The 12,377-nt window shown below is 40.3% G+C and overlaps 1 protein-coding gene across 1 annotated transcript in view; it reads right to left on the minus strand.

The window, feature by feature from the left end:
• Nucleotides 1-10,397, minus strand: part of rgs7a (regulator of G protein signaling 7a) — a 49,190-nt gene extending 38,793 nt beyond the window's left edge. The window contains exon 1 of the mRNA XM_034551973.1: nt 10,320-10,397. Coding sequence (XP_034407864.1) covers nt 10,320-10,397 — 78 coding nt within the window. The remainder of the gene's footprint in view (nt 1-10,319) is intronic.
• Between the last annotated feature and the right edge of the window lie 1,980 nt (nt 10,398-12,377).

The following is a 12,377-nucleotide window of genomic DNA, read 5'->3' on the forward strand; positions in this document are numbered from 1 at the left end:
TGAGGGCGGGGAGGGAAATAAAAGAGATCGAAATGGAAAGGGCAAAGTGTGAACACCAGTGTGAGAGACAGACAGTGAGGGAAACTGGGATGAAAATGTCTGAAGTCTAGACTCGAGAAGGAGAAAGAGACAGAATGAGAGAGAAACCGGGAGGGAGAGACAGGCAGACAGAGAGACAGACAGACAGACAGACAGACAGACAGACAGACAAAGAGAGACAGGGAGACAGACAGACAAAGAGAGACAGGGAGCCAGACAGACAGACAGGGAGACATGCATTCTATTTACTCTTGAAAACTCTTGAAGTGCAAATATGACTTTAGCTTTGGCAAAGATTTGAGATGAAATATACCAAGGTTGTTTTGGAAAACAGCATTCCTCCAATATTTCATCTTTCTTTGACAGAATGCTTTACTGAATGTTATTATTGATTTGAGAAGCAATGGCATTTTCGAAAAAAAGTAATTTGTTCGCAATTAGGAGAAATGAGGTTGTAGTGTTGTGGTTCAAGTTCCACATAATGGATCTCAATTAAACTATTATTCTTCACAACCAAAATTGTATCTACTTTCTAAATAAAATGCACTCTAAAGACTGAAGCCACAACAGGAAGAAAAGACTTTGCTGACATGACCTGTCTTAAAATAAAAAGGAAGCACTTTCTATAGACTAAATGCAACTGGATGTGAACATATTGGAAAGGGATGCAATTAAAAAACTAAGAAGCGGATAGGATACCAAGTTTCTATAATGAACAGAGACACAATGTCTAATGCATCAAGACATAGAGACGAGCGGACGAGCGGGAACTTATACACCGTAGACTTTAGTGGGAGAAGAAACGCACCGTCAACAGAAACAACAGCGGAGAGCATTACAAGCAGAGACTACTTGGACTTAGTTGAGGATTCAGATGACGTATGCAGAGGGTGGATGGTCAAGAGAGGAGGCACGGAGCTATAAACAAGGTCACATAGATGTATCCACAGTTTGTTTAATAAAACGGTCACCTTCTGTCTCCTCTTCATGTTACCCCTCTCTGTTTCCCGTTAGTACCAATGGAGCATCTCTGTCCTCTTTCAGACCATCAAACTGGATTCATTCACAACTCTTGCCTGGGTACTCCTGTAATCTTTTGCGAAATGTTGAGCGGGAATGGAATGACTGGACAGAGGCGAGGCCTGAGTCAGCCTCTATCTTAATGCCCAGGCTTCCTTAGACCCTTATATAACACTAACAGACAGGACTAAAGACTCCCGCTGTGGCAGCCTATACACAAAAGGGAGCACTTAGAGCAAAACAGGCTGAAGTATCTTTTCACTGTCTTCACAGAGCGGCCCAAACCCTCACCCATTGAAGTTCACTATTAAATATTCTAAGTATCGTCTGAAGAGGAACGATGTCAAAATTGTTGATTTGGTGCACTGCATATTTTCTGCTACCGGTCTGTTCAAATACAATTATGATTTATGGCAGCATTTAGTGCCAGTGCAGAAACTACTGTGCCGTTTGGATTTCGATGGCCAAATAAAGTGTTTAAGATTGGAGATCCAGGTCCTGTCTCATGTTTAACCATGAACAATCAGTAACCTCAGCCTAAAATTAACTATACTTTAAATGAATAGTCCTACCTTTTTAGAAATATGCATGTTTCACTTTCTTTCTGGGAGTTTAATGCCAAGATTGATATCACTCTCATATTTGTACCTTCACTATGAATCTGGAGCGAGCAGCAAGTTAGCCAATAAAGGCTGGAAACAAAATCTGCCAACCAGCATCTCTAACGCTCACTAATTAACACATTATTTCTAATTTATTCAATCCGTACAAACATGTACAACGTGTTAATTAGAGAGCTTTGGCTGTGGGTGGGCAGAAAAGACAGAAGTGAGAGTGCTATTGAGCCCCTTTTATATCTTGAAAGTGAATAAACATATTTCTTATAAGCAAAGCAGGTTCCTTTTATTGCACAATTCATGCACATCAGAAAGCGATTTACAATTGAGCAGATAGAATATTCACAGACAAATAACAGTACAAATAAAACCATTAAAAGAACACATGAAATTAAAAGATTAAAAAGGAAGAGTGCATTGGATTAGCGAACAGAACATAAGGTAGAGTGCATTCAATCATTTGGGTTTTAAGTCTTGGAAGTTTGTTCCAGAGTGCAGCAGCATAGCAGCATAGCAGCCTAGTAGCATAGTAGCATAGCAGCATAGCAGCATAGAAGCATGAGGTCCTGGGACAGGGATGTCGTGTGTGTACAGATTGTAAAGCCCTCTCAGGCAAATTTGTAATTTGTGATATTGGGCTATACAAAATAAACTGAATTGAATTGAATAGTAGCATAGTAGCATAGCGGCATAGTAGCATAGCAGCATAGTAGCATAGTAGCCTAGTAGCATAGCAGCATAGCAGCATAGAAGCATGAGGTCCTGGGACAGGGATGTCGAGTGTGTACAGATTGTAAAGCCCTCTCAGGCAAATTTGTAATTTGTGATATTGGGCTATACAAAATAAACTGAATTGAATTGAATAGTAGCATAGTAGCATAGCGGCATAGTAGCATAGCAGCATAGTAGCATAGTAGCCTAGTAGCATAGTAGCATATCAGTATAGTAGCATAGTAGCCTAGTAGCAGAATAGTAGCATAGCAGGATAGCAGCATTCCCAGCTGCGTCACCGTGTTCTGGCTGAAGGTATTACCAGAAGATTTCTCTCAAGTACTTTAAAGTCGATTCTTTGACGCCAGTCTGAGGACTTAAGTACTGTTGTCAATTATTTTGGTTTTGGTAAGAGCTCGAGCAGTTGCATTTTGTACAAGCTGAAGCTGTCTGATGGTCTTGGCCTGGCCTGTGAAAACAGTCGTCAATCCTGCTGATAACAAAAGCCTGGATGAGTTTTTCGAAATCATGCTTTGACATGAAGTCTCCAAGTTTGGCTTTGTTTTGAGATAGTAAAATATGGATTTAGTTATTGCTTCCACATGGTTTTTAAAACAGGTTCGTAACAGGTTCGTAATCAATTAAGTGTCCTTTCCGGATCATTTTCATTTTTGACAGACATCCTGCTGTTAATTTGGTCAATGCATTTGGGTATCATCAGCACAGCTATATTAAGAAAGTGGCAGCATATAAAGGCCCTAAAATGCACCGCTGTGAGACACCTCAGATCAAGTGCTTTTGAGGTATAGTTTCCAATGGACCCAAAAACCACTTGACAGCAATACCTGGATATCCAACCCAATCTTCCAGTCCGTGCAGTAATACAGTATGTTATGTTCAACGGTGTCAAAAGTTGCACTTAGGTCTAGTAACACTAGAACTGATGTTTGGCCTGTTTTGGTATTCAGGTGTCATTTAAAACCTCAAGGTGAGCTGTTTCAGTGCTGTGATTAACAAGGAAGCCTGACTCAAAGTATTCAAGAGACCCATTTGACTTGAAGAACGAATTTATTTTACTCCTGAGAAAATACTATATACTGTAAAGAAAAATAATAAACTTGTATTGTATCTAGCCCACTTTTCTTGAAATATAACCACATTTAGACCCGAATTGATGTTTAGATTCTAGTGTTTTTCCAGAGTTTGATTATATATCAAACTAAATTCGTGAAATCCCCTGGCTTTGCTGCTAGTAATTTAAAATGTTGAGTTGTTAGTATTTACCTTTACATCGGAGGTTATGTTTTTGGTTCAGTTTGTTTGTTTGTCGGCAGGGTTATGGAAAACTATGTGCCGAGGTGTGGGCCGAGGAAGAACCAATTACATTTTGGAGCAGATTGGAAAAACAAATTATTTTTCACTTTATTTAACATTGCAAGATAACGAATGGCCTTGGCAGAGGTCTGCGCTCTCCGAGTTAAGAGTATATATTCTGTCTGATTTCATCAATATTACCCCTGAAAAAAGATGCAAACTCATTGCCAACCGTGAAGGGGGCGAGTTAACTTCTTGACGGTTGCAAATACAGCAATCGTTCCGTCTTCCTACACTCAGGACTTCCTTTTCAGGAATGTTGGATGTTGTTTCCATGGTACTTTCTGTTTGTTGTTGGTCTTAACTTTTACTGGAGCAAAGTCATCCATACGACCAACTTCGTAAACAAAGCACATTACAACACACACAGAGGGAGAGCGATTCTCTGCTCAGGACGCCAATGCCCCATTATATCTAAGCAAATAGTTTAATGTTCTAAAATTAATGCTCTGGGTTTCAAATGTAGCACATTGAAAGAGTTCATTATAGAAATGCCGTTTGACAGTAAATCCTATATATTTTACAGTTTTTTAATGTTTTTTCTGCTACAACATATTGTATGAGAACAATTGCCAACTGAATGGCTCTGGCATCCAGCCCAAGATATTATATAGATGCAAACAAAGCTTGCTAAATGGCAATAGCCACTAATATTGACTAATTGCTAAGCTATTTCGATGTGCTAAGGGACAGATTAACAGTGATAACTCTGATACCTTCTCTGTGTGCCTTTCTTTCTGTCCATTTTGTCATTTCATATCATCCCTTTGAAGACTAAAAAGTAGGACAGAGGAGAATCAACGACTCACAGAAAATCTACTGAGCACAGACTCAAATTGTTGTTGTTTTTTAACAAGAAAGCCTGCAGTCAATTATGGTGTTTGTGGATTGCATCAGTTGTAGATTACATTGTGACAAGACGCAGCATTGCCGGGTGGATTATCACAGCCCCCGTCGAATGATGCCAGCCCCTCTAATTGCCATTTAGGTCTTGACGTTGATAAAAAACAGTCAAAATGGATTAGTTTTAAACACACAAAGCCATAAATGCCAATTTTGCATCCAACCGTGTCTGCCAAACACCAACACTTTCCCTCAACTGTGTATGCAAAAACGAACATGGATGTTTTCACACACAGGAAGAGAAATCGCCTGGCTGGCAAGCTGACAAACAAAGAGCCCTACTTCACACACAAAGATTTCTCTCTGATCTGGCAATTATAGATCATCCCACCTCACCCCCCTCCTCTTTCCCTCTTTCTCTCGGTCTTCCTGATCTTCTGATTGCAGATAGAGGGAGACAGGCAGTACAAGAACCCTTCAATCTGGCCCTCAACTGAGAAAAAAAAATCTGAAAATGTATTCAGTTCCCTCCGCTGTATGACTCACAAACGACGTAGGACGGTTGGGAAATTGTATTGATAACAGTGGCTATGGGTCACGTTTAACAGATGCAGATTCGGCCTGGATTGAAAAACGCTTTCCAATGAGGGGATCTCTGCTAAATGTGTATTAAAATTCAAAGGTGTATTAATAATGGCTGCAGGTCTGCATCATCTAACACTACTGTATTACCGCTGTGTTGCAGTGATGTAGAGGGAGACGAGGCAAAGTCTTGTTCCTGCAAAATGATCTCTTGTTCACAGCCACTTAATCAATTGACAAAATCAATAGCATGCACTAATACCGTTGGCCTGTTTGTTATTTGTTGTTATTCATTAATTCATTCCTGAGTCACACTGAAAGGATATGGTTAAAATCTCACAGAGCCCGATCGACATCCTTTTCACTTTCCTGGAGCTGAAAATTCAGAGAGAATGCTAATATTGTGAGAAGAAAAGCTTGGAAAAGAAATGTTGATAATCTCTTTGACCTGACCTTTGACCATAATTATTCTCTCTTGCATAATTATTCCGGTTGCAGTATAGTTACATGCAAAAGCTATTTATGGCTGACAGCAGTCTAAGAAGAAGAGGAAGACAACAATAAGAATGTGACATATGTTGCATGTGCTCAGTGGGAAGGAACTGAACAGTAAAAAATAAATACATATAGAATAAATGGCTCTCCACAGAGACAGAAGACAAGCTGACTGCTAGCAGAAAAATTACTGAATTACAAATGCCCGCTAGCAGCTGAGATGTAAGTAAGAGTGGGCTGTCAGATACTACACCGCAGAGGAAGAACAGTAGCTACGTTATACTACAGAAAAAAGTACTTAAAATCAAATTTTCTAGAAAAGTGTAGCATTTGGATCAATAACTTATTACATTTCAAGCCAAATAACTGGTGGAGACGAACGTGTTAATCTCACTAAAAGGCTCTGTTAATTTTTCTGGGGTGGGAGAAGCAAGGCAATATCTCACATTCTTTCTATTGCAACAGAAAGCTTAAAAGTAAATGTGCTCTGCTGTTTTTCACATTTGTTTACGAATGTGTCAAAGAATAGGTGACGTTGTCAAGATGGATGTTAACTGTGTTACACAGGAGTTCATCACAAGATTCGTTTTACTGACTGAATAAAGTTGGAGGAGACTGTAGATTTTCACATTCGGAGGATGAAGTGAATGTCGAGAAAACTCTATAAACTATATCTATCTATACTTTATGTTAAATCTAATCACTCATGTTCTCTTTCCTCTTTCTTACCACTCACTAAATTACAATCAGCACACACTGTCACATACCGACAAAAACACACACACACACAGCGCTGGCTGCTCCCTCCTCGTGCTGAGTGTTAAGAACTTCGCCAGAGCTGTTTTAGGTTCCCATAAAAAATTCAGGACCCTCTCTTAGCAACAGTCGCCCTACATACAGCATACACACATGCATCAAAGCATTATTCACACATCTGAGCAGGTATGAAAACACACACACACACACACACATACTGAACACTCTAGTACACTTGATAATATACAGAATGCCTGACACATTTAATGTGAGAACAATCAGACATCAAAAAGGCTTTTATGGCAGGTCTTTATGGTAAGTAATGATTCTAGACCCTCAGACATGCAGTGTGTATCCATTGAATCCTTCCACTGAACATTGTATTGCTTTTCTTTATAAACAGCAGGAGTTTCTGACATATCACTTGTAGTGAGGGTCACCGACGATAAATCAGTTTATCACGAAGCCAGCTGTGTGTGTGTGTGTGTGTGTGTGTGTACATCTGTTTCAGCATATGCATGTGTTCAAATGCTGTGTGTGTACTTGTGCATTTGCATTTTTGACACATCTCGGGAATGTGTGTTCAAGCAAGGTGCCCGTGTGCATGCATCCCTGAGGAAAACAGACATCTCTTCACGAATGTCCACAGCCAGCAGGTCAACACCTCAGCTCACCCATCTATTTTCATTCAGGCGTTAATGACAGGAGTGGAGGAGTGGATGGGCCCGAGACAGAGAGAAAAAAGACAGAGAGTTCAAGGATGTAGTCGTGCTCCCAGTGGAACGACTATCAAACCAGAATCTGCGGTCCTTTAGCATGAAGCTCCCTCTGCTTATATTACGTAATCCTTCCACTACTAGAGCTACAGGGATGACATCTTGTAGGCCAACAGCGGAAGTTAGCGTCACACTGGTTCTCTCGACCGAAAGCCAATGGGATTTTTCAATTGGATTTTATATTATTGTTTTAAGCACTTGTGTTAGAGACTGGCTTTTTTCTGAGACACATAAAAGCTGCAATATTCAAGAGAGGGGTATTTACTTGTATTTTGTACTTGTATTTGATATCGCAGAACAAAACATTAAAATATCCTAAGCGTGTCTCAACCACAGACCTTATTTCAGGAATCTAAACAAAAAAACTGTGACTCCTAAAAGAGAGAATTGGCAGTGTTAAAATGCTAACTCTTTTCCAGGTTTTAGCACAATGTCAACTATCGAGTAGATGTGCTTACTATCAACATTTTGTGAAGCATGTACACAGTGTATTTATGATTTTCATGCACAAGATGTCTTAACAGCAAAACAGAACATAAAAGCATGTTTTTCACTTGAGAATTGAGCCCGTTTAGCAAGACCCAGTCAGTGTGGGATGCAACACCTCTGCCAAGTAATCTCCATCTGAAAAGCATTTGGGGCACCTGTTCATCCTGGCCGTATCCGCACGTCTCCAGACAGCTCTCTTCCAATCGCAGTATTGAATGAAAACCCACTCCAAAAACACCATTTCGTCCTCACGGCCCTCGCCATGTTCTTTCATTCTGCAAAGTATCTAGGTCACGTCAGCGTGCAGAGCCAAGCTGCAGCCATGTGTGGTCAAGTGTTGAGAAGTGAAGTTGATATTTTTTCTCATTTGCACACTTGGTTCTACAGATCCTTCATGGCATGATCGAAAAAGCTGAGCTTTCAGATCAATAGCAGGAAAAAGGAAAATACATAAAATGTAATTGAATAGCTGGAAAAAACCTCAAGTTAATATTTAATATACAGGGTGCTGCTAGCTTTCATGTCTTACGCATTTTTTGATTTGGTTTTATATTAAAGGGAGACACCCCAGGCATAAACATTGTTTTTCATTCACTGGTCAATTTCATTGTCTGGGTTATTTTGCTTCTTTGAGACTTGGAAAGAACACATCTACAATAATCATTTTGCATATATAATATTATATTTAATATTTCTTAAAAGTAATGTAAAAAGATGCCTCACACCAAACTTTCTAGTTTCCCTCCTATCTATATTCTAACGTTTTTTATAGAGGGATTTTGTCCATATATCATTCATAGCCTGATTTTTATATTCCTAAAAACATGGTGAAAATAAAAATGCAGTTGTACGGCTGTATTTTCATCTTTATGGAGTGACTTTAAGGAGATATCCAAAAACTCCTCAGTAAAAACCTTTGCTTTTGAAGCCTGCTTTATTTAGTCTTCCAATTTTTGTTTTGGATTTGATTACAAATAAGCACATATTTGATAATATAGTGCCTCATTTGCATATAAACATACATGTTCTGAAAACATGTAACGCAAAACCAATGTGTAATTTTCTTAATGTAAGAAATTAGCTGGAGAAGTTTCATTGTAGAATATATTGGTGTTCTTTTTTTTTTTTTACTATTCCCTTGGAACTATATTTAATAAGAGATATGGTTTCTTCCAACATTACAAGGGATGACCAAAACCAGTCACATTAATCTACCTCCTTTATCCTCGCTGTTTGGCTTACTTATGAACGGGTTTGTTTATTGGCCAGTCGTCCTGCTTTGGGAACATGAACATTGTGACTTGGAAAATATAAAACAACCTTTCTGAAACATTTCTGCTTAGCAGCACTTCCAGCAAATCTTGTCCCACGCTGGTAACATTGCACACACTGCGAGTGCTATAAAAGACCGTCTATCTATCATATAATGCTAAGTGTGTCCCCGTCCTGGCGTGCAGATGCTGTCACAGATGGAACGGGAGCATTCGCTGAAGGGTGAAGAGAATGAAACGAAGAAATTCACTCAACGCTTCAGTCATCCACAAGTAAGATGAGAAAAGGATCACTTCATCGGTGCATCTGAGAGTGAAGTAAAACGTTACATTGTCCACGTTCATATAGCTGCTGTTGCTCTGGTGTGATAGATATTGAATACATTTGCAGAACGCCAAAGAATCCAGCCTCACTTGTTTATGGAATAATGACACCTGGGATGAGTTCATTAGGAATTTGATTTTATCTGCAAGACATGTGACACATACAGTATGGTTCTTAGTAAAGAATGTCAAAGAAATATGCAAACTATAAGACAATAAATCACACTACCAGGGAAGAGAAGCCCTGTTGGTAGCAAAAGCAATTTTCAGAACGGTTTATTTTAAGGTTAATCTGACATTTAGCTGTTTTCGTCAAGGGAGAAGAAATGATTAAAACCAAATGAGTGTTTGAGGAGCAGTGCACACACCCTCATATACGTATGTATACCTATATATATATAACTGCAATTGGGTCTCAAAGTAAACAAATGTTATCTTCCCGGCAGATTGTTATGTTATTAACCCGTTTAATATTTGGAGCAGTGCTGCATTAAGGTGTCTCAACAGTGGGCCAGTTCGCTGCCCTCCCTTTCTCTAATTCTCTAATGTAGTAACAGATTTAACAGGAATATTATACACTACTAGCAGTGTAATGCACAATGGTTAAAAAGCATGTGGCTTCCTTTTAGTTATATTAATGTCAGTCAGTTAAAAATCTATCCTCCAACATGTTCACAGTCAAAGCTGATGGTTTAACTGAAAAAAATGTGTGTGTGTGCATTTGTGTGTGTGTTTATGCGTGTGTGTGTGTGTGTGTGTGTGTGTGTGTGTGTGTGTGTGTGTGTGTGTGTGTAAGAGACAGAGCATGATCAAAATCTGCTTGCATGGCATGCATGTTGTGAGAGAAGAATTGCATGTTCTCTCCATGCTCTCATCAAACTGGCGTAGCATTACAACCCTAAATCAACCATGGCAACCAAGTAAATTGACGCAAGAGAGTCACACTCACACTTCAACACAGGCACACACACACACACACACACTCACACACACACACGTGCAGTCTAAAAATAGCAGCTTACCTTTCTGTACACTATCATGTTGGGGGACTCATCCGCTACCCCGTTGGTCCCCTGCCCACCGCTGTTGGTCTGTGCCATGATCCAGTGAGTAAATCTGCCACAGGAAATGTCAGGTGCTCCTGTTGTGGACAGAATGGATATTGTGGTTCATCAGAAGAACAATGGGGCCTGAACGTGACCTGCCTTTACGTTGCCAAGAAGAGAGCAATTTACATAACTTGTAGCCTGGATCACATTTCAACATATTTGACATTTCCACATGGAGCAGATGTGCAGAGCTCCAATTCGGCTACATGTTTCACAAGGTCTTGACAAGGACATTTTTTTTTTAAGGAAGGCGTTTTGCACAAGGTCTGGTTACTTGTACAATTTGAATTCCCAGTGAATGGGGCAAAAGTTCAACTCAAACAGCAATGATTGGTGCCACTATTACTCTTTTCTCAGTTTCACTATGCACAACAACAACAAAAAATCATCTTTGTTGATATCAGAGGATTCAGACTCCTACATGGCACCGTGCATCCTAAGATTGCAATGGCAAGATAAGGTGAGGTGAAGACCCGGACCCTGACAACGATAAATGCAGCGAAAAACAACAACACGCCGTCCCCGGAGGAGGTACAATGCCGCTTAGACACGTCCATTCGGGTGACAGCCGGAGTCCAAACGTGCACGATTGTGCAAATGAAACGGATACCGAATATGCACGTTACAGCTTCACCATTATTGCTTCCCCCATACGACACCCACACGACATCCTTGGGAGGTTTAGTCTGCAACACTAAAAAGCCCATAGCACGCAAACAGCGAAGTCATGAAACCTGCTCTTAACATGAGGCCGTCATTTTTACTACGCTGTGTTGTTCTCACCACGAGCCGCTGCCCATTACAGCACCTTGGACAGCTACCGCAAACCGCCCTCGCCCGTTATTGTCTTCATCGGGAACAGCGCGTAAATGCACTGACAACACAGCGACGTCGGTCACCGGAGGAGAAGAGGGGGGACGAGGGGGGTGGGGGGCTTACCTGAAGAAGAAGAAAAAACGTGCAGCCCGTTGTAGGAGTCCTGAATCCTCGAAGAAGTGGAAACCTGGTCCTTCGCGTTCAGTGTGTCAACCGGCAGACATAGGAATGCGATGATTGTTCATTGGCGACGCGAGGAGCCAGACATTCGGTGGACACTTGGTGTGGCACAGCTCTCCCGTCTCTATCGCTCCTCTCTCCTCCAAACGATGCTCAGAAGCACGGGCGCGCCGCCTCGGAGCGCCGCGAACGCGCATCGATCCATGACCAATCGCGTGTGAGGAATAAATTACAACCCGTTTTGGAGACATACGGCTGGTTTTCCAAGTCAAAAGTTATGCACTGCGGCCGTATGCATGGCCCCGAAAGACAGGACAATATCTTAATAAATATCTTTGTCAAAGGTCGTGAGGGGACAACATGAATCCCTGATTTTGATTTCCCATTCTTTTCTGAACCAGGGGAAGTAACTGTAATAAGTAATGTGTAGACACTGCTGTTGGAGTTGAAAGTAAAGGGATTTTCAGCAGAAAGTAACTGAACACGTTTGCAACACTCTGAGGAACTTGTGCTTTACATCCATGGGCCGTTTAAATGTTTAAACTTTATATTTCCACTCCACCACATTTCAGACAAACCTACAAAAGACAGACAAAACATAATGCAGTTATGCAGTAAATTAAACTATACACTGATAAAGAGAGCCTGTTACAGGGCTATAGTGCAGTATACTTAGTAAATGATAATGCATCAGTATTCAATTATCATTAAAGATTATCCAATTACATAGGCAAATAATGTGTATACACTGACAGAGCTCATTTTGCCTGGATATGACAATGTTATGTTGTTACTTTAGGTACATGTTGGTAATAATAAAGACTTCTATGTGAATTTTTGAGTGTATGACTTTTAATGGTATTGTTACACTTACTGATATGAGTAGGATCTGAATACTTTCCCCACTACTGTCTTTAATATAGAATTAATGTGATGCAATGTATAATAATGTTACTTTCTCTGAGTCAAAACTCG

The sequence above is a fragment of the Cyclopterus lumpus genome, chromosome 15, assembly GCF_009769545.1.
Source record: "Cyclopterus lumpus isolate fCycLum1 chromosome 15, fCycLum1.pri, whole genome shotgun sequence".
In the NCBI taxonomy this organism is placed as follows: Eukaryota; Metazoa; Chordata; class Actinopteri; order Perciformes; family Cyclopteridae; genus Cyclopterus; species Cyclopterus lumpus.